Below are 19,685 nucleotides of genomic sequence, written 5' to 3'. Positions count from 1 at the left end.
TGGCCGGCTACGGGCAGCGGGTTGGGGGGCTGCGGGTGGGGGGGCTGGCCAGCAGCTAAGGGCTGGGTTCTTGGAGCGCACTTATGGAGAAAGTAGCTAGGAACTGTCTGTGGGGGAGCAGGGGGCATCGAAGGGTCCAGGTGATGTGCCTTCTGCTTCTGCGAATCCAAAAGTGACTATGGGGCTCCCCCTGCGGTAGGCTGTACTGAGTTAGAAAGATTGAATTTCAGGTTTGTAGCCCGACCGCAGATGTGAACCGGTGTTCTAAACGGTGGAAGGGCAGCCAAGAGGAAGAGACGCGCCCGCGTTACTGTAGCAGGATTGCGGGTAGTCCCTGTATGAAAATACACCGTGTGTATCACAACAGAGACCAAATGGTTAGAAATATTTCATCATTTTGAAACAAACCATGTTCCATACAACAATGCACTAAAAATTGTGGGATACGCGCTGTCCTTAGCAGGAACTAATGCTGCGACTGACTGCATTTTTTTCTACGGTAAATAAAATGTGGACATCAGAAAAATCACAATTAAGTGTTGAGACTTTGAAAGCCATTTTAGGTGTGAAATATAATTTAACAGATTCTTGTGAAAAATTTCATGACCTTTTAAACAATGACAGCAATCTACTAAAAAAAATTCACTCAAATGAGAAATATGCCAAAGAATAGAATAATACTATACAGTTTTTTAATGTATATTTGTAAATTGTACTTATGTTGAAATTAAAAAATATATACTACAATACTATTTTTGCATTCTATGAAAATTTTTGTTGCTCCATGTAGACCAAATTTTTAATTAAGAACACCCCACCTCCACCCCCCTGGTCAATGGTGTCCAGCTTTACCAATGTTAAAATCTGGTCGCCTTAAATACAGGTTTAAAAAAGAAATTTGTTATCCCCTATTTTAAAATAGAAGCCTTTTAAATAATGCTTTGTTTTATGTGAAATGTTTCCTACCAAAACTAAACTATATAAGCCCTCAAAGACAGGAAGTGTGTCTTGGTTGCTGAATGTATGTCTTTTCAATTAATGGATGATAAATTATCTACACAGATTTGTTAGGTATGCTATTGTAAGGTCATTTTATAATTAGAAAACATCATTTCTGAGATGAAGGTGGCATTAGGCTGGAAGTATGAGCTGTATTTACATCACTAAGTCCTAGTTGAAGATAGTCAGAGTATACCTAAAACACAAGGAATTGGAGCAGGGGGAAGCCAAAAAACCCCACGATTTAAAAACATTTAACTTTGTTAACAATTAATTTGGAAAATTAAACAGCCCATAGATAGTATAAGATACCTACTTAAATTGGAAATGTTTAAGCTGGTACAGCTGCCCAACAGAATAACATAAGCAATGTAATTGAGAAATAGAAAATCTCCACATTAAATGGAAAGGAATATTTGAAATAATAGGAAGAGAAGGACAATCAGATTGTTATATAAAACTTGTGTATGACTACTGGAAGAAGCGAGGGAAAAATAATTGTGATTAGTGAAAGGGCTTATATTATATAGATTATAGTTTAACTATAGAATGTAATAACCAGATCTAATCAGCCTTTAGAATACAGCATGAGGTCTGCAAGATCTGCTGTTCACTTAGACTTGCTTAAACCTTGTTTTGCAGTTTTCAAAGAATAGTGAATTTGTTGATTGAATATAATTTTGACTTAGGTATAACTAAATTATAGGAAGGCACAGAATGAAATAGTCCAGGAATGGTAAGTTTACCGCACAGCTAGGCTAAGAATTCTTAGGTTTGTCACATCAATCCTTATAGAACAAGCCTGAGTGATCCTAAACAGTTCGGAAAAGGAAAACTCAAGACTCAAGAGGTTTGACGCACAGAGACTTGTAGAATGGAGATATAAAGTGGGTAGATGGAAAGAAACATTTCCATCAACGTTTGAATCACTACAATGTTTCAATTGTATTGAAAGATACAATTTGAGTTAAATTTTGTGCACACTGAATTTTAACATAATGATGGAACAGCCAATTAATAGTTGAAAATGTTTAGTTGGAAGTCAATGAAAGCATTCAGGACTAAACAATTAGATACAGCAAACATTAAATTGACGCCATAAACAAAGCCTACTTAAATTTGGGGGAAGGTGATTTGGGAATTTGGGTTCCTTTATACATTTTTGAAGGAATGTGCATTTTGTTTACTTAAATACTGTTTTCACAGAGTAAGGTTGTCATTTGAACATTTATATGAAATGCTAAAATTACTTGTTCTTGGTAGTTATAGCCCACATTGTGCTTACATTAGAAATACCAGTAGTGGCTCGGCGCCTGTGGCTCAAGTGGCTAAGGTGCCAGCCACATATACCTAAGGTGGCGGGTTCGAATCCAGCCTGGGCCCGCCAAACAACAATGACGGCTGCAACCAAAGAATAGCCGGGCGTTGTGGCAGGCGCCTGTGGTCCCAGCTACTTGGGAGGCTGAGGCAGGAGACTCTCTTGAGCCCAGGAGTTGGAGGTTGCTATGAGCTGTGATGCCACAGCACTCTACCCAGGGGGATAGCTTGAGGCTCTGTCTCAAAAAAAAAAAAAAAAAGAAAGAAAGAAATACCAGTAGTAAAATATCTGTAGCAATAAAATGATCTTTATCTTCATTCTCCATGAAGTGTATAATGAGTAAACATGCTACCAAGGAGATCACTTAAGGAAATTTACTTTTCACTAAACGTCAAGGGCTTTATTGATTAAACTCAGTCAATAAACACACAAGTGAAAATGATTAACGGTATTTTGTTTGCAAATGCCATTTTATTCATAGTTTATGTTTTTTAAAATTAGTTCGCAAATCCGGTACATACAGGCAGTTAAAACTGGTTATCACTTTGATAATCAGAAGCCTCTGATACAGCACAGTCTTCATGAAAACATTGTAAAACAGGGAGAATACACAGAAATAATCTCTTTGAAAGCAATGCTTGCAAACATCCATGTTTCTAAGAAAATATAACTTTACATATATAGGTATTTTAAGCAAGCTGTACCTCTTACATAAATTCAGACAACAGAAGGAGTGTGCAACCATAATGCTCATTTTGTGGAAAAAATGAAAATAATTTTAATTGTGACCTAAATGCTTCTCAGGGAGTCTTCTTGGACTGGATGCAGAGCATAAAGATATCTTCCCTACTTTACAACCGTCCTTTACAGCTTTTACTGACTGAAAAGCTGGTCAGTAAGTAGGACTGCTATTACCAAGTGAGTTTAACCCAAATTCTTTAGGTACAAATTGTACAGTGTTCCAATCCTAGCTAATTGAGGGAATTGAGCAAGAAGAGAACGGTCTGACTTCAGTTTTAAGGAACTGAACTCTCAGCTAGTTTTTATGTCTGTCTTTTTTTTTTTTTAAGATTATTTTATGAACTCCAACCATTGCAATTCCTTAGTTTTCTCAAAGTAAGTTGGACAGCAGTCACAGGATGGACTACCACCCCAATGCTACTAGGCAACAATACTATGAATACATCAGGAGGCCTCAGAGTACAGCCAGATGAAAGACTTTTCAAAACAGGGTGAATCACTGCATACTCTTGTTCAGAAGGTTCCTCTTTAGAAACTGGAAAAGAGGATCACCAACACATTTTGTACAAGAGTTCCTGTGGTGACATCCTCTAGTAGGGACACTTAATCATTTCCCATGATACATGAGATTCATGAACTAAAGGGGGAAAAAAATAATCTCATGTTCTCCTTCTGGTGAACTCCACTTCAGCTTTTTATGGAGGTATTGAGGCCATGAAGCTCCTTTTCCAAAACAGATGGAGACAAAATAGGTAGGTAGAAGACTTGGAAAACAACTTTTGATTTAATCTCCGTAGAGTTGAATTGCACATAATGGTAAAGACGTTGCTTAAAACTGACCAGTAAAAATGGATTAAAGAGACAGATATTCAAGATAAATCGAACTGGAGATACAATAATGAATTTTGGCCTGATAGCCCTCATGCTATCTTATAGCAAAACACTAAAATTCATGCAACAGAGAAACTGGTGACATGAGGACTTTTTCTCCAGACTTCCTAGGAAAAAACCGTAAGAATACACTATTTTCTTCTGTTTGCTTTCATTATATATTATTCTTGCTTTTGGCTGACTTCCCAAACTTTCCCAGTCATTGCTGATGAAAAATCATTCTTCAGTAGAAGAACAAAAGAAATCAAGTGTCTCCTGAGCTCCTTATATCTGCTAGAGGAGCCATCTACCTCCACAACTAACACAGCAGGTAGAACTGGAACAAGAATTAGTTGTCATTAGTATTCTTGTAATAAAGCTTGTCTGAAACCACAACGGGTGGTAAGAAGAGACTGTATAAAAGCTGCTGGGTTCCCTAGAAAATGGATACATTATACAGAATATGAGAATATATAGGACTCACACTCAAGTTATAAAAATAGACATGGTTCTCAGACAAAAGCAAATTGAGTACAAAAGAAGTCTCCAAACATAACTATTTTTAAAAGACATATCTATATAAAACAACAAGATGTCATCTCGGAGCTCCAAAGAGTAGTCTGTTGAAATGGCTGAAAAGGAGAGATGAATTGGAGACAGATCAAGAACCTGGAACCGATCTGTCCCACTCTTCTGGTTTGGCAGTGTACACTGGAAGTCACAGGCAGACTGCTTTGGGAACTACACATAACAATGGCTGATTCGTTGATGGTGGTTGGTAGGTGAATGGAAAAACCCAGGCTATTAAGTAATCTCTTAAGTTGAACTCTTAGCTTCTACACTTGACAATGTTGCATATGAAAAAAAAGATTCTAAGTTTTTCCACCCAGAATCAACCCTGCCATAACAACTCATGCTCCATGCCCCACGGTTTCAATTGTGCCCTAAAGGATCAGCCTAGACTATATAAATAGAAAATAATTCCAACCTTGAAATGAGGAGGAACAGACCAGTAATTCATGCTCAGTACTCATAAATCACAAAGAAATACTGAAATTAATGGTTCACCTCCTTTTAACTGCAAAGGAGATGCTATGAGTTAGTCATGAGACAAAAAGTCAAGATGTGGGTAGCAGCACCTTTCCATACCCGCCTGGATTTTTAAGGAGCCTTTCACTCCTTATTCCTTGCAAACACAAAGTTCATCAGTTTGAAGAAAAAGAAATTGCTCTCAAGTTAGAGTCCCCAGGGAAAACTAGCGGTACATGAAATAGGCCCTATGTGGGCTAAAAGACAAGCTGTAGAACCAGTTAAGACAGAAGAGGCAGCCCCAGGTCTTAGTTACAGTTTTAGCATAGTATAGCACAAGGTGGGCAGCCCTTTTTCCATCCAATCAACAATTCAGCACCATCCATGTCCAGTTCAAAAGATTACTGAAGAGTGGGCTTTCATCTTTGGTACCACCTGATGAGTTATTCTTGATATTCTTGGTTTGCAATAGCTGCAAAGAAACAGGAAAGCTGGTACCTTTGCCGTGTCTGTAAGTACAGATGCTGGGACTCTGATTGATGCAACCATTGAGGCCAATTAAAATAATACTGTAACACAGGAGTGATGCATCCAATTCCTAGTTTCCAGATAATAGCAGCCATGCCCCTGCAGGAGAGGGATCATCCATCCCCATTGGTTAAGGCCTTCGGTTTGTTGTCCTCAGAGTAGAACAAAATACTGTGTTCCCACGAACAAGAACTCCAGATGAATACATGGTCTACATTTGGGCAGAGATTTCAAGAACCAGATATGCCAGGCACAGAAAAACAACTGGCCTGTGGCCATCACACTTGGAGAAGCTTCTGTTTGACAGCACAAACTAGAAACTTCTTAGTGTATTCTGGTTTGGGTCCCCTTTCCTGAGTGAGGCAGCAAGGGAGTGACCAGGTTCCAAAAGCCCCCAGTCTGATACTCAGCATTAATTCTCTCCATGGTCTTCTTCTACCCAGGCTACAATTTTCCCTTCCCATCCAGGAATGGCATCATCATCATGGAAAACCTACAGACACAAAAGAAGCCACAGTGAAAAAAATAGAGAACCGCACTAAACAACTGCTGCTAAGACCTCAGACATGTAGGATGAGAATGTGTAGAAGAAAGCCTTGAGTTGGAGTCTACGCCCTTTTATGTCCCTAAAGTTGCAGCTGGTATTTTATATATTTTTTCTTAGTTCCATATCCATGAAATTAAAAAGAAGAAAAAGGTAATACGGTTTTGCTCAAAGAGATTTCTAAGAATTTATAAAATACTGGGTGGCACCTGTGGCTCAAAGGAAGTAGGGCGCTGGCCCCATAGACAGGAGGTGGCGGGTTCAAACCCGGCCCCGGCCAAAAACTGCAAAAAAAAAAAAAAAGAATTTATAAAATACTAATCACTGGCTCGGCGCCTGTGGCTCAGCCGGCTAAGGCGCCAGCCATGTACACCTAAGGTGGCAGGTTCGAATCCGCAGCCCAGACCCGCCAAACAACAATGACGGCTGCAACCAAAAAATAGGTGGGCGTTGTAGCGGGCGACTGTGGTCCCAGCTACTTGGGAGGCAGAGGCAGGAGACTCGCTTGAGCCCAGGAGTTGGAGGTTGCTGTGAGCTGTAATGCCATGGCACTCTGCCCAGAGGGACAGCTTGAGGCTCCGTCAAAAAAAAAAAAAAAAAAAAAATACTAATCACACAGCAGTAGTGTAAGATTTTTGTACCAGGCGCTGTCAAGAAAGGCTGGGGGAAAAAACCAATCTTGATTTATTTCTCAGATGCAGTTCTGTCATTCAGTTCATTTCCTAAGTCAGCAGTAACAGAGTTATTAAAACATTTCCCTGTGGAAAAGTTTACAAGATAAAATTTTTGCTTTTGAAACTTATTTCATTTTTGGAATCACAATAAAGGCACTTGCAATACTTGATAACCAGAATTCCCTTGCCACAAAAAAGTCTATAGCAAATGGATTACAAAGGGAAGCATAGGCTAAGAAGATACTCAAAGAGTTGGGAATAAGTTCAGGCAACTATCCAGAAGTTCCTTGTTTCATTATAAGAAACTATCATCACATAATACATAGTTCCGTATATTTATACCTGGTGGTTTATTTTACACTACATAGGAAACAAGTTTTTTAAGATTTGACTACAGACAGAAAATTATTTTATTGTCATAGGTCTTTATGTTTCCTAAAAAAAAGTTCTTCCTTTTTAAAAATTTCTAACCCAAGTTCTTGGTCAATGTGATCAAGACCTAAAATTAAAAAAAAAAAAAAAACTATCAATATTTTACATCATTTTATAACCTTCTTGGTCTGAGACTCTCGCAAATTCCTCTGACCTGGGTTACTCATGTACTTACGGGTACTAGTCCTTCAATAGGTTTCTGGGCTTAGGTATGACCTGTAATACCTCCCAGACTCCCCTGGATTCTGTACCTCCTCTTTGACAGTGCCAAACTCAGGATCCAGGGCTTTGAAGTGATACCGGTGATTCCCTTCCCGATCAATAGCTGCTTTAAAATCCTTCAGTGTCACCTCCCCCAACCTGCAACAAAAGGAGAGAACACTAAAATAGAACTGTTAATCAGTCACCTACAAAGATAAGATGTTAGCTTAAACCCTGGCCCCTGCCAAAGTCAACAGGCAGAAATAGCCCCTGGTTAGGTCACTGTCCCTAATAACCAGGACCGAAAGAGCAGAGGCTGGAGAACCAGTGACCACTGGGGAATGAAATGGCATTACATGTGAATATTTAAAGTAGAGTCATTGCTTCAGCATCAGAAAAATCACTTTTCTCTGTTCCTGTCCTGAAATCAAATTTGTTGAACAGCCATAAATACATCCAAGTTCTCTCGATTTCCTTCCTTGCTACGTACAATATCCAGTTCTCCAGGCCAATAGAATTGAATCATGTATCACCATCTTTATCCTTCTGTCATTAGGCTACTGCTTCTAACCCAGACTAAATAAGCAGACTCTTTAGGAAGAAAAATATTTTTTTTTTTTTTTTTTGAGACAGAGTCTAAAGCTGTTGCCCTGGGTAGAGTGCCGTGGTATCACAGCTCACAGCAACCTCAAACTCTTGGGCTTAAGCAATTCTCTTGCCTCAGCTTCCCAAGTAGCTGGGATTACAGGTGCCCACCACAACACCCGGCTATTTTTCGGTTATAGTTATCATTGTTGTTTAGCTGGCCCTGGGCCGGGTCTGAACTCAGTGTACATGGCTGGCGCCCTACCCAATGAGCTATGGGCACTGCCATGGGAAGAAAATTGTATATAACCTTACTAATTGGTTCCTGAGTTTAAATACCTTTATTTCAAACCATTTGCCTTAAGATGAACTATATTAACTGGGTTTTTGGAAGGGTTTTTTTTTTTTGATACACATTCCCACTTGGTCACCCTCAGTAGAGTGCTGTGGCGTGACAACAACCTCAAATTCTTGGGCTCAAGCAATTCTCTTGCCTCATCCTCCCTAGTAGCTGGTACTATAGGCACCCACCATAACATCTGGCTATTTTTAGAGGCAAGGTCTTGCTCTGCCTCAGGCTGGTCTTGAACCTATGAGCTCAGGCACTCCACCCACCTTGGCCTCCCAGAGTGCTAGGATTATAGGCGTGAAGGTTTTAAACATAATTCTCAACAGGGATTAGTTGCAGTCATCAAACAGCAAGAAATATCGATGAGTCACAGCCCTGGAATGAGTGCCAAGCTGCAATCCGTGGCTATTAGCAGAATCTATTTGAACACTTAAAATACTGTTTTCCCAGTTTTAGAGTGTATATTTGCACAGTCACCAAGATTGGAAGTACTATTATTGTACCTGGACCTCGTAGTAGGTAGGTCATGCTGTTAGGTCACAAAGCTGGAAATAGACTATCTCTTAGACTTCTCACTATATAACACTGCTTCTCAAACACCTTGCAGCTGCTCACGGTGGGCAGTGCAGTAACTAATGGTTCTGCTTTCCTTTTCTTTTTTACAGAGAAATAATGATTCCAGAATCTTACCTCTTTGGTATATTGACCATGAAGGGTGTAAGTGACCGGTCAGTGAAATACAGCACTTTAGTGCAGGTGCTGCTGACAGTTGGCGAGCTCTGTGAGTGGGGCAACTCTGGAATCAGAGAGACTTTGTAGTTAGAACATTCAGTTTCCTCCAAACCAGCCCTCATTCCCAGTGTCCCAGGAGAATGAAGCTGCCTGAGGTCACAGAGCACAGCTTCCACACCCTTGCCAAACAGCAGGCTCACTGGCAGTGATCCACAGGAAGTCACCACTAGGACCACGAGGACAAAAGGTGCTTCAGACGTGGACACTATCAATGAACAGAAAACTCAGCAGGAACGAGAACCACAGGAGTCGAGTAGCCTTAGAAACCGAAGTGCAAGACTGACCTTAACTCCCAGGTTATAGGATCTGGGTATGTTTGTCACAGGTTTCTTGATCAACATCTTTTCTCTATCCTTTAAAGAGATACTTGTGGAAAGGTATAACTAATGAATACTTATGATTATGACTTTAAGAAAATAGGAGAAAAGACCAATCAGAAACTTTTAACATAAGGACCCAAAACCAATAATTAAACTTTTGTTAAAATCTCTCCTGCAGGGACGCATTTTTCTCATATGACCTCTCGAGGCCATGTGCTCTAGGCTAGTCACATACATTTGGCTCAGAAGAAACCTCTTAAAATTAAACACACACACACACACAAACCTAAAAAAACTCTAGTGCAATTCCACCTGTACAGATTTTCTTCTTAACTTATTCCAGGCATTGGTCCCAATCACAATGGCAGCCACAGGAGAGTAGTCTTTGGAGGGGGGGTTAAAATAAGAAAGAGGAACCCACAATAATTAATGCCCAGGTAACAAAACTTAGAGGTCTCGTAATAACTAAAAATAAATTTTTTTAAAATTAAAACCCACAATAATTACAAATTTTAAAATTTCAAAAATTAAAATATGGCATAGCTTAAAAAAAAAAGAGTATGAGTGATGAATTAATACAAAAATAAAGACAAGGGAAAACTCCTCTCATTGCACAGAAATCACATTTTGTCAGTTTTCAGAATTTTTCATCCAAAGAATGCCAAGTATTGTAATCTACATGCCATGATTCTCCTTTGCCCTAGCTGGGTAGTGCACTACCTGGCACACACTGGTTGTTAAACAAATAAAATATTCACTCTTAGCGTAAGTTATATCACTTGCTCATTCAAGAAACATTTACTGAGTACCTACTATGTGCTGGATTTTGAGACTATAAAAATCAACTAAGCCCCCATGAGACCTTTAAGAATGTATAGTCAGTATGGATGACAGGAACAATTCCAAGTATTTACAAGGAACAATTCCAAGTATTTACAATTAACTAGAATCAGATTTGTACAAACTATATGGGAGAACTGAAGATGGGGAAGTTAACTCCACCTGGAAGAGGTAGAAAAGCCCCAAAGTTGGGGAATCCTTTTTGTGAGCACCTCTAAAATATCATGAGATAGTTGGGCGTGGTGGCTCACATCTGTAATTCTAGCACTCTGGGAGGCTGAGGCGGGTGGGCTGAGCTCAGGAGTTTGAGATCAGCCCGAGGAAGAGCAAGACTCTCTCTAAAAATAGCTGGGCATTGTGGCTGGTGCCTAGCGTCCCAGCTACTCAGGAGACTGAGGCAAGAGGCTCGCTTGAACTCAAGAGTTGGAGGTTGCTGTGAGCTATGACACCAAGGCATTCTACTGAGGGTGACAAAGCGAGACTCTATCTCCAAAAAAAATCATGAAATAGAGCAGTTGAAAAGGACATTCCAATAAGAGGGAATGAAAAGGGATCATGTATTTATAAGACTGTAAATAAACTAGTACGGTTGGAGTATATGAATATATTGGGCAGTTGTGGGGTAATAAAGCAAGTAGAGGCCAGATCACACAGGACTCAGATTGACAGGCTTAGAGTCTGAGGCTCTAAGAGATACAAAAAAGGATCAGACTAGCATTTTAAAGAGGTTAGTCTAGCAGCAAATTAGGTATGGACTGGATAAGTGAAACTCTTGAAACTGTTGTCGTCTTGAAGTCTGTCCCCCCAACCTCATAATGAAATTTGATCCCCACTGTTGGAGGTGAGGCCTAGTAGAAGGTCTTTGGATCTTCATGGGTGGATCCCTCAAGAATAGTTTAATGGGCCTCACGCTTGTAATCCTAGCGAGCTGGGAGGCTGAGGCAGGTGGATTATTTGAGCTCAGGAGCTTAAGACCAGTGTGAGCCAGAGTGGTCACATCATGATTTCTCTAAAATAAGCCAGGTGTTATGGCGGGCACCTGTAGTCCCAGCTACTCCAGAGGCTGAGGCAAGAGAATCGCTTGAGCCCAAGAGTTAAGAGGTTGCTGTGAGCTATGAGAGCTCTACTGAGGGCAACAAAGTGAGGCTGTCTCAAAAAAAAAAAAAATAATAAATAAGAATAGTCGAATGCCTGGGAGTGAAGACTAAGTTCTGTTAGTTCCCATGAAAATCAGTCGTGAAAAGGACCCTGGTGCCTCCCTCCCCCTCTCTCACTTCCTCTCTCTATGTCACATCTGCACACACCAGCTCCCTTCTACCATGAGTAGAAGCAGTCTGAGGTTGTCACCAGATGCCCAGTCTTCCAGCCAGCAAAATAGCCGAGGAAACCTCTTTTCTTTATCAATTACCCAGCCTCCAATATTCCTTTAAAGCAGCGGTTTTCAACCTGTGGGTTGCAACCCCTTTTAACTGTACTAAAGGGTTGCAGCATTAGGAAGGCTGAGAACCACTGCTTTAAAGCAGACTAAGACATCCTGTGAAGAGGCAATTAAAACTATCTGAACGATTAGGCAGCCCTGGAGCCAGAGAAGGGATGGATTGGAAAGACCTTTTTTTTTTTTTAAGAGATAGAGTTTCACCTCGTTGACCTCAGTAGAGTGCCATGGCGTCAGAGCAACCTCCAGCTCTCGGGCTTAGGCAATTCTCTTGCCTCAGCCTCCTGAATAGCTGGGACAACAGGCGCCCGCCACAATATCTAGCTATTTTTTGTTTGCAGTATGGCCAAGGCCGGGTTTGAACCCACCACCCTCAGTATATGGGGCCAGTGCCCTACTCACTGAGCCACAGGTGCTGCCCTGAAAGACCTTTAGAAGTTAAAGTCTTAGTACTAGGGATATGGTTGAACATAGAATAGAAAAAATAAAAGTCAAAAAATGCTGAGATTTATAAGCTGGGAAGATAAATGCATAGTAATACCATTACTTAAGTTAGGGAAGTTAGTCATGTCATTTAATTATTCATTTAAAATACTTATTGGGGCCGGGCAGGGTGGCTTACGCCTATAATCCTAGCACTCTGGGAGACCAAGGTGGGTGGACTGCTTGAGCTCAGGAGTTCTTGAGCAAGAACAAGACCCTATTTCTGCTAAAAAAGAAAAAAAATAAAAGAAAGAAAGAAAGAAAAAAAAAAACTAGCTGAGTGCTGTGGCTGGCACCTGTAGTGCCAGCTGCTTGGGAGGCTGAGGCAAGAAGATCACTTGATCCCAAGATTTTGAGGTTGCTATGAGATATGATGCCAGGGCAACAGAGTGAGACTCTGTCTAAAAAAATAAAATAAAATAAAATACTTATTGGGTTCCTATTGTGTACCAAGTATTAGAGATGCACAGTTGATACAATCCCTACCCTGAAGGAGCTCAAAGTTGTGGAGATAAAAAACAGTTACAATACAATAAAATAAATGTGAAAATAAATTTGGTACTTCATATGGAATAAACTGTGTCTGTCCCAAATTCCTATGTTGAACTTCTAACCTGTCATGTGACTGTACTGGAAATAGGGTCTCTAAGGATGTGATTGGATGATGGGCAAGCACAGCGGCCTGTCATCCCAGCACTCTGGGAGGCCAAGGCAGGCGGATCACTTGAGGCCAGAAGTCCAAGACCAGCTTGGGCAATGTAGTGAAACCCCACCTCTACAAAAAAACAAAGAAGTGTTTTACAGCCAGACGTGATGGCACAAGCCTATAGTCCTAGCTAGTTGGGTGGCTGATGCAGGAAGATCACTTGAGCCCAGGAGTTTGAGGCTGCAGTGAGCTATTGTTAGACCACTACACTCTAGCCTGGGTAACTGAGCTATACCCTATCTCAAAAAAAAAAAAAAAAAGATTAAATGTGGTCAGAAGGTGAAGCCCTGATCCAATAGACTGGTGCCCTTACAAGTAGAGGAAGGGCATGTAAAGGCGCAGGGAGAAAGTGGCCTATTGCAAGCTAGGAAGGGAGCCCTTGCTGGAACCTAAGCATGCTGGCGCCCTGACCTCATACATCCAGCCCCCTCCACTTCAGAACCCAAGGTGGCAGGTTCGAATCCAGCCCGGGCCCACCAAACAACAATGACGGCTGCAACCAAAAAATAGCCAGGCATTGTGGTGGGCGCCTGTGGTCCCGGCTACTTGGGAGGCTGAGGCAGGAGACTCGCTTGAGCCCAGGAGTTGGAGGTTGCTGTGAGCTACGATGCCACAGCACTCTACCCAGGGGGACAGCTTGAGGCTCTGTCTCAAAAAAAAAAAAAAAAAAAAGAAAGAAAGAAAATACATCTGTGTTGTTTAAGACATCCAATTTATGGTGTTTTCCTGGATTTTATGGTATAGTGCCCAAGCTCACTAATACAAACATTATGTACACCTTGGGGGAAAATTTCAAAGAAAGAGTAATCACGATGTGAAATACAACACAGGAAAAGACTGGTTTGGTAAATAGTTCATTGATGATACTAGTGAAAGCTGATTCAGATTACCAAAGAATAAGTTTGAATGCACAGACTTTTCAAATGAAAAAGAGAATAAAGAATAATAATGAGGGAGAACTCTTTTCACCCTATATTAAACCATATGATAAAAAGATTATTACATCATTGTGGAGTTTCTATAAAAAATAGAGTAGAGGGTGGCTCCTATGGCTCAGGGGGTAGGGCACTGGCCCCATATACCAAGGGTGCCAGGTTCAAACCCAGCCCCGGCCAAACTGCAACAAAAAAATAGCCGGGCCTTGTGACTGGCGTCTGTATTCCCAGCTACCTGGGAGGCTGAGGCAAGAGAATCGCCTAAGCCCAAGAGCTGGAGGTTGCTGTGAGCTGTGATGCCACAGCACTCTATTAAGGACAACAAAGTGAGACTCTGTCTCTAAAACAAACAAACAAACAAAAAAAAACAGAGTAGGACCACCCAAGGGACTGTAACAAACTGGCCAATACAGAGATGGTCAACATAAGGAACATCAGACCATACTGATATGTACCATTGATGCCTATCATGTCTATGAAAATTAGGTCAACTTAAGGAGGTGGTCAATGTAGGAAAGTGGTCAACAATGGAGGTTCTACTACTATACAAGGGAAGCACGAAAAGAAAAATTCTATCTCAAAATATTGGTAGCTGGAAAAATACTAAATTTCTGGTCTAATATGCTAAGAGTCTCTATTGAGCAAAAATGAGTACTTACTTGAATTAGGGGGCCAGGACTCCCGGTATTCACTACCTGCTTGAGTTCTGGGTGACTTGCCCCGGACCTGGCAAGCCACACAAAAATCGCAAGAGTTATGATCAACGGGAGAACTTAAACGAGAAATTTAAATCATAAAACTATACCTAAAATATATACTTTCCTGTGACTTTCTACAGTATATAAAATTGAATATATTATCCTAACAATAATAATTTACATGTATTGTAAGTCTTGTAATTTCCAGTTCATTTTCCATGTATCGTCCAGTGCTAAACACATTCACAAGGTAGGGGAGAGAGGAATAAATAGCGGAGACCCTGGTGGGATTAAGAGCCACAATTCCAGCCTGGGTGCCATGGCTCTTGCCTGAAATCCCAGCACTCTGGCAGGCCAAAGTGGGAGGATCATTTGACCCCAGGAGTTCTAGACCAGCCTGAGCAAGAGTAGACCCCGTCTCTACAAAAAATAGAAAAGTTAGCTGGATGTGGTGGCACACACCTGTAGTCTCAGCTACTCAAGGAGGCTGAGGCAGGAGGATCGCTTGAGCCCAGGAGTTTGAGGTTGCAGTGAGCTATCATGACGCCACTGCACTCTACCCAGGGTGACAAAGTAAGACCCTGTCTCAAGAACGAAAAAAAAGAACCAAAGTTCCTTACACAGCTACATAGTTACCGGGAGCAAGGCTGCCCATGAACTCTTTGCCTCGACTGTCCTACTATGAATAGTCAGCTCCCTTGAGTGGAAAGCCAAAGTGAAAGGCAAGCGTAACCTTCAGCAGGGTCTTGCGTCTTTTAATACTGCCTTCATCTAAACGAAAATTCTTAACCCTCAGCTTCCTCGCCCTCAGAGAGACACCACAGCCAGAGGATTACCTTTCTCTCCTGCTTCTTCTGGGTTTCCATGACATGCAGGCGCTCCATGAGGCTGGAGATGCCCTGCTCCAGGCTGTCAATGGTGTGGTGCTGAGGGTCATGGCCGCTGAAGCTGTTTCGCAGACTGCGCAGAGCATCTCGAACAAGCTGCAGGTCGCTGGTCTACGGGCAAAAATAAGGTGCTGCAGGCCTGACACAGCACATATGAAACACATCCCAGCTGCTAGGCATAAGAGGACATAGGACAGAGGTTGCCATAATACATCTTTAATTTTTGTGAAGGTTATAAACGGTAGAAATTTTCCTCCACCAAAAAGGAGGAAACTCATCTTCTACTACTACTGTTTACACACTAATTCATTTTTTTTTTTTTTGAGACAATCTCACTGTGTTACCCTGGGTAGAGTGCTGTGGCATCATCATAGCTCATAGCAACCTCAAACTCTTGGGCACAAGAGATCCTCTTGCCTCAAGCCTCCTGAGTAGCTGGAACTATAGGTGCCTACCACGACTCCTGGCTAGTTTTTCTATTTTTGGTAGAGACAGGGTCTTGCTCTTGCTCATGCCTTTCCAGAATGCTAGGATTGCAGGTGTGAGCCACCACAGCAGAATACCCACTAATTCTTAACTTTGGATACCAAGTGCCTCATACATCTTTACACACTCGACAGATACAATTATTAAGAAACTGTACAAAAGGTGCAGTCGACTGGCAATGGCTCTGACTGTCTTCTGGTTTCAGCTGACAGAGGCAAGTCTGTACTCATACCCAGCCACCTACCCCTCTGTGAGTGACTGAAGCAGCTCCTTGTCCTGCCACGGGAAGGAGAAAACCATTGCTTTGAGAGTTGTGACTGTTGTAGTTGGTCACCTACAACAGCATGAAGAAAAATTGCTTGTTAAACCAAGATGTCTTATTTTTATTCTTCTCTTTCTCTCTTGTTTTTTTTTTTTTGTTTGTTTGTTTGTTTGGTCGGTTGGTTGGTTGGTTTGGTTTGGTTTTTGAGATAAATCTTTACTCTGTCCCCCTGGCTAGCTGACTAGATACCCTGGCCATCATCATAGCTCACTGCAACCTCAAACTCCTGGACTCAACTGAGTCTCTGCCTCTGACTCTTGAGTAGCTGGGACTTCAGGTGAGCACCACCATGCCTGACTACTTTGTTTTTTCTACTTTTTGTAAAGATCCTCCCAGAGTGCTAGAATTACAGGCCAGAGCCATTGCACCCAGCCTTATTTTTCTTCTTTACATTTTTTTTTTTTTTGAGACAGAGACTCAAGCTGTCCCCCTGGGTAGAGTGCTGTGGCATCACAGCTCACAGCAACCTCCAACTCCTGGGCTCCAGCGAGTCTCCTGCCTCAGCCTCCCAAATAGCTGGGATCACAGGCGCCCGCCACAACGCCCAGCTATTTTTTGGTTGCAGCCGTCCCGGGCTGGATTCAATCCCACCACCTTAGGTGTATGTGGCTGGCGCCTTAGCCACTTGAGCCACAGGCGCCGAGCCATTCTTCTTTACATTTATCACTTTCTGCCACAGTATATAAGTATTTATTTGCTTAATGGCTCTCTCTATTAAAGTGTATCCTTCCTAAGTGTAAGTTTTTTCCCTTTTGTTTGATGCTGTATCCCCAGCACATGGGACTTAGGCGGGATTGTTGAATGTGGGATGAATGAAATGATAACCTGAGCCTGGAGGCCTCAACCTAGGCTCTGCCATGGCCACAGGAGGGCCTCAGAATGCTCCTCTGGCACCATCTGCCTTTGCCTTATAATAAAAGAAATAGTGGCAATATTGTTTGAGCCTGACTCTGTGTCAAATGAATCTAACAGAGCAGCATTTAGTTTTTTATGTACATTGTCTTATATGGTCTTCATGAGGAAGACTGGGTCACTATTATTTCCATTTTCCAGATGGCTCAGTAGCTAAGCCTCTTACAGTCACATCAGTGTAGAAGTTGTAAAGCTGAGATTCCAAACCAGATTTTCTTATCCTGGAACCTGAAATCTTAACTCCCTCAAACTATAGCCTCCCAACAAAGAAGCCTGTGGCCTTGGTTCAGCTAAGTCAGAAATACAACTTCCCCATTTGTCTCATAAACGTGGGAGGGAGAACCCAAGTTCTAGTTTACCTCCTCTGCCTCTCTTTTCATACAGTGAGCCAAAAGGACATCTTTGTGTTCCAGCTCCCGCTCTAGGTCCACCTGCAAAACAGAGGCTACATTGGAAAAGGATCTCTGCAGGCCAAAGGGGCAGGAAAGTCCGTGGCTGAGTATGTTCCCACCTGGTGGTAACTGGCATCAGAGAGTTTCCGGAGTGCTTCTTCTAGCTTGGCCTGGTGCTGCTGCAGGAGGCGGTCCTTCTGCCCCAGCTCTTTCTGCAACAGAGAGAGAGCTAGTCCATGTGTGGCAAAAACAAGGCCACGGGATCATTCACCTGCAACACAGTTCCACGCGAGTAAAGGAGAGCTGCAGAGGCAACAACCCTGTCCTCAAGATAGATCAGGAAGACTTTAAACAACGTAACAGTCTTACACAGTGCAAAGGATTTGGGGAAAGGTACAAAGGAAGGGAACTACCATTTGTAGGAGGACCGCTATGACCCATCCCTACATGTAAAGAGGGAAAGGTACGATTAGAACTAAAGTTTCTGCTGTGCTCCTTGTACTAGCTGTGCTATTCTTTTTTGTCATTGTGTTTATTTTTTTGTTTTTTGTTCTTTGGGGGTTTTTTTTTGAGACAGAGTCTCACTCTGTTGCCCTGGTTAGGAGTGCCACAGTGTCATAGCTCACAGCAACCTCAAACTCCTGGGTCCAAGTGATTTTCCTGCCTCAGCCTCCTGAGAAGCTGGGACTTCAGGGGCCTGACCCTATATGCCTGGCTAGATTTTTCTATTCTTATTAGAGATAAGGTCTCTCTTGCTCAAGCTGGTCTCAAACTCCTAAATGTAAGCAATCCACCCACTTTGGCTTCCCAGAGGCTGTCTATTCCTTAGCTCTAGTGAATCAGGGACAAAGAAAAAGTTTCCCTTCCAGAAAGTAAAGGTAAGAATAAAATACTAAAGTACTCTTTGCACAACAGCAACAATAGCCTGTTTATCAACATTCAGATGAACGTCATTTCCAAACCAATACTCATTCTCACTTTATATTCTCCCAAGAGCCGGTTCCTCTCATCTAGCTTCCGCTGCAAATCCACCTGCAAAGATAAGGAAATTCACTGGCATGAGGTATTGTCTACCAGTTCTCAAGGAAGAACCTTGTTAATGTTGGCAGTTAGGGTGGCACACAGCACAGAGAGAGCATGGTCATGGTCAAATACACAGCTGTACTCCATGTCTTTAGTCAAATAATCACCATAGAACCGTGATTTTGCCTCAGTGTCCTCAAAGCTGAAGAAGAGCTCAGGGACCTTCTTACCCAGCATGGTATGTGCTTTACTGAGGAAAGAGATGAGTCTAATGGGGGATAAACGTAACTGCAGGCACTCAGGGCAGGCTCCCCAGCAGCAAGGTAAACGAGATGAGGACGGCAAATCTCGCAGCACTCCATGCAGTATGCCATCCTGCTAATGGGGCTCAGTGAGGTCAGAGTTCATGCATTGAACTCACATTCTGGTTGTGTAGCTCATCTTTGTCCATGTTTGCCCTTAGCAGTTCTTGTTTGAGCTGAAGAACAGATGAGTCCTGCTGAGTCAACCTCTGCTGCAAAGCATCCTGGGGGGGAAATGTAGACTCATTATTGCGGTCTCAATTTTTGGGGGGGTTTTGTTTTTTCTCTTGCTCTGTTGCCCTGGGTAGAATACAGTGGGTGTCATCACAGCTCACTGCAACCTCAAACCCCTAAGCTCAAGTGATCCTCCTGCCTAAGCCTCCTAAGAAGCTGAGGCTACTGGTGCATGCCACACACTCAGGTACTTTTTCTATTTTTTAAACTCCTGGTCTCAAATGATCCTCCCAGCTCAGCCTCCAAAAGTGCTAAGATCACAGGCGTAAGCCACCGTGCCCAGCTCACGGTCTTGATGAATCTATCGGCCAATTATATACATCTTTCACTGTGTGCCCAACATTGTTCTGTCAACTGGGAGACCAAAGGAATGTAAGGTTCTTGCCACAAGTTGCTGACCAGGGGTTTTCTTGTCCCCCTCTAGGACACTAGCATATCAAGAGAAATCCTAACCAAGCTGAATGCAATTTGATGTTTCCTCCACCTACTACTTAGCCCTACCCTGCACTTCACTACCAACATCATGGTGTCTAGGGAGAGAATGAGCAGGCTTTTGGATCAGATAGACCTACATTCAAATTACGAGTCTGCCACTTACTACATTTGTGACACTGACCTTGGAAAATGTGCTCTCCTTCCTCTCTCTCT

General features: G+C 42.2%; 1 protein-coding gene across 2 annotated transcripts in view; it reads right to left on the bottom strand.

Annotated features, from left to right (window-relative positions):
- Window positions 1-3,380: 3,380 nt before the first annotated feature.
- The window catches only part of DIXDC1 (DIX domain containing 1), a 75,553-nt gene continuing 59,248 nt past the window's right edge, over window positions 3,381-19,685 (bottom strand). For both annotated transcript variants that reach the window (XM_003794735.3, XM_003794736.3), the window contains 10 exons: window positions 18,923-19,027; window positions 18,457-18,510; window positions 17,598-17,690; window positions 17,446-17,517; window positions 16,097-16,186; window positions 15,316-15,477; window positions 14,441-14,507; window positions 8,961-9,066; window positions 7,387-7,495; window positions 3,381-5,978 (listed from right to left, as the gene is read on the bottom strand). In XM_003794735.3, coding sequence (XP_003794783.1) covers window positions 5,898-5,978; window positions 7,387-7,495; window positions 8,961-9,066; window positions 14,441-14,507; window positions 15,316-15,477; window positions 16,097-16,186; window positions 17,446-17,517; window positions 17,598-17,690; window positions 18,457-18,510; window positions 18,923-19,027 — 939 coding nt within the window. In that variant the 3' untranslated portion in view covers window positions 3,381-5,897. The remainder of the gene's footprint in view (window positions 5,979-7,386; window positions 7,496-8,960; window positions 9,067-14,440; window positions 14,508-15,315; window positions 15,478-16,096; window positions 16,187-17,445; window positions 17,518-17,597; window positions 17,691-18,456; window positions 18,511-18,922; window positions 19,028-19,685) is intronic.

This window comes from Otolemur garnettii, unplaced genomic scaffold (assembly GCF_000181295.1).
Source record: "Otolemur garnettii isolate 467f Iridium unplaced genomic scaffold, OtoGar3 scaffold00086, whole genome shotgun sequence".
Lineage (NCBI taxonomy): Eukaryota > Metazoa > Chordata > Mammalia > Primates > Galagidae > Otolemur > Otolemur garnettii.
The sequence above is the reverse complement of the archived record's forward strand: the minus strand, read 5'-3'. Positions and strand labels throughout refer to the sequence as shown.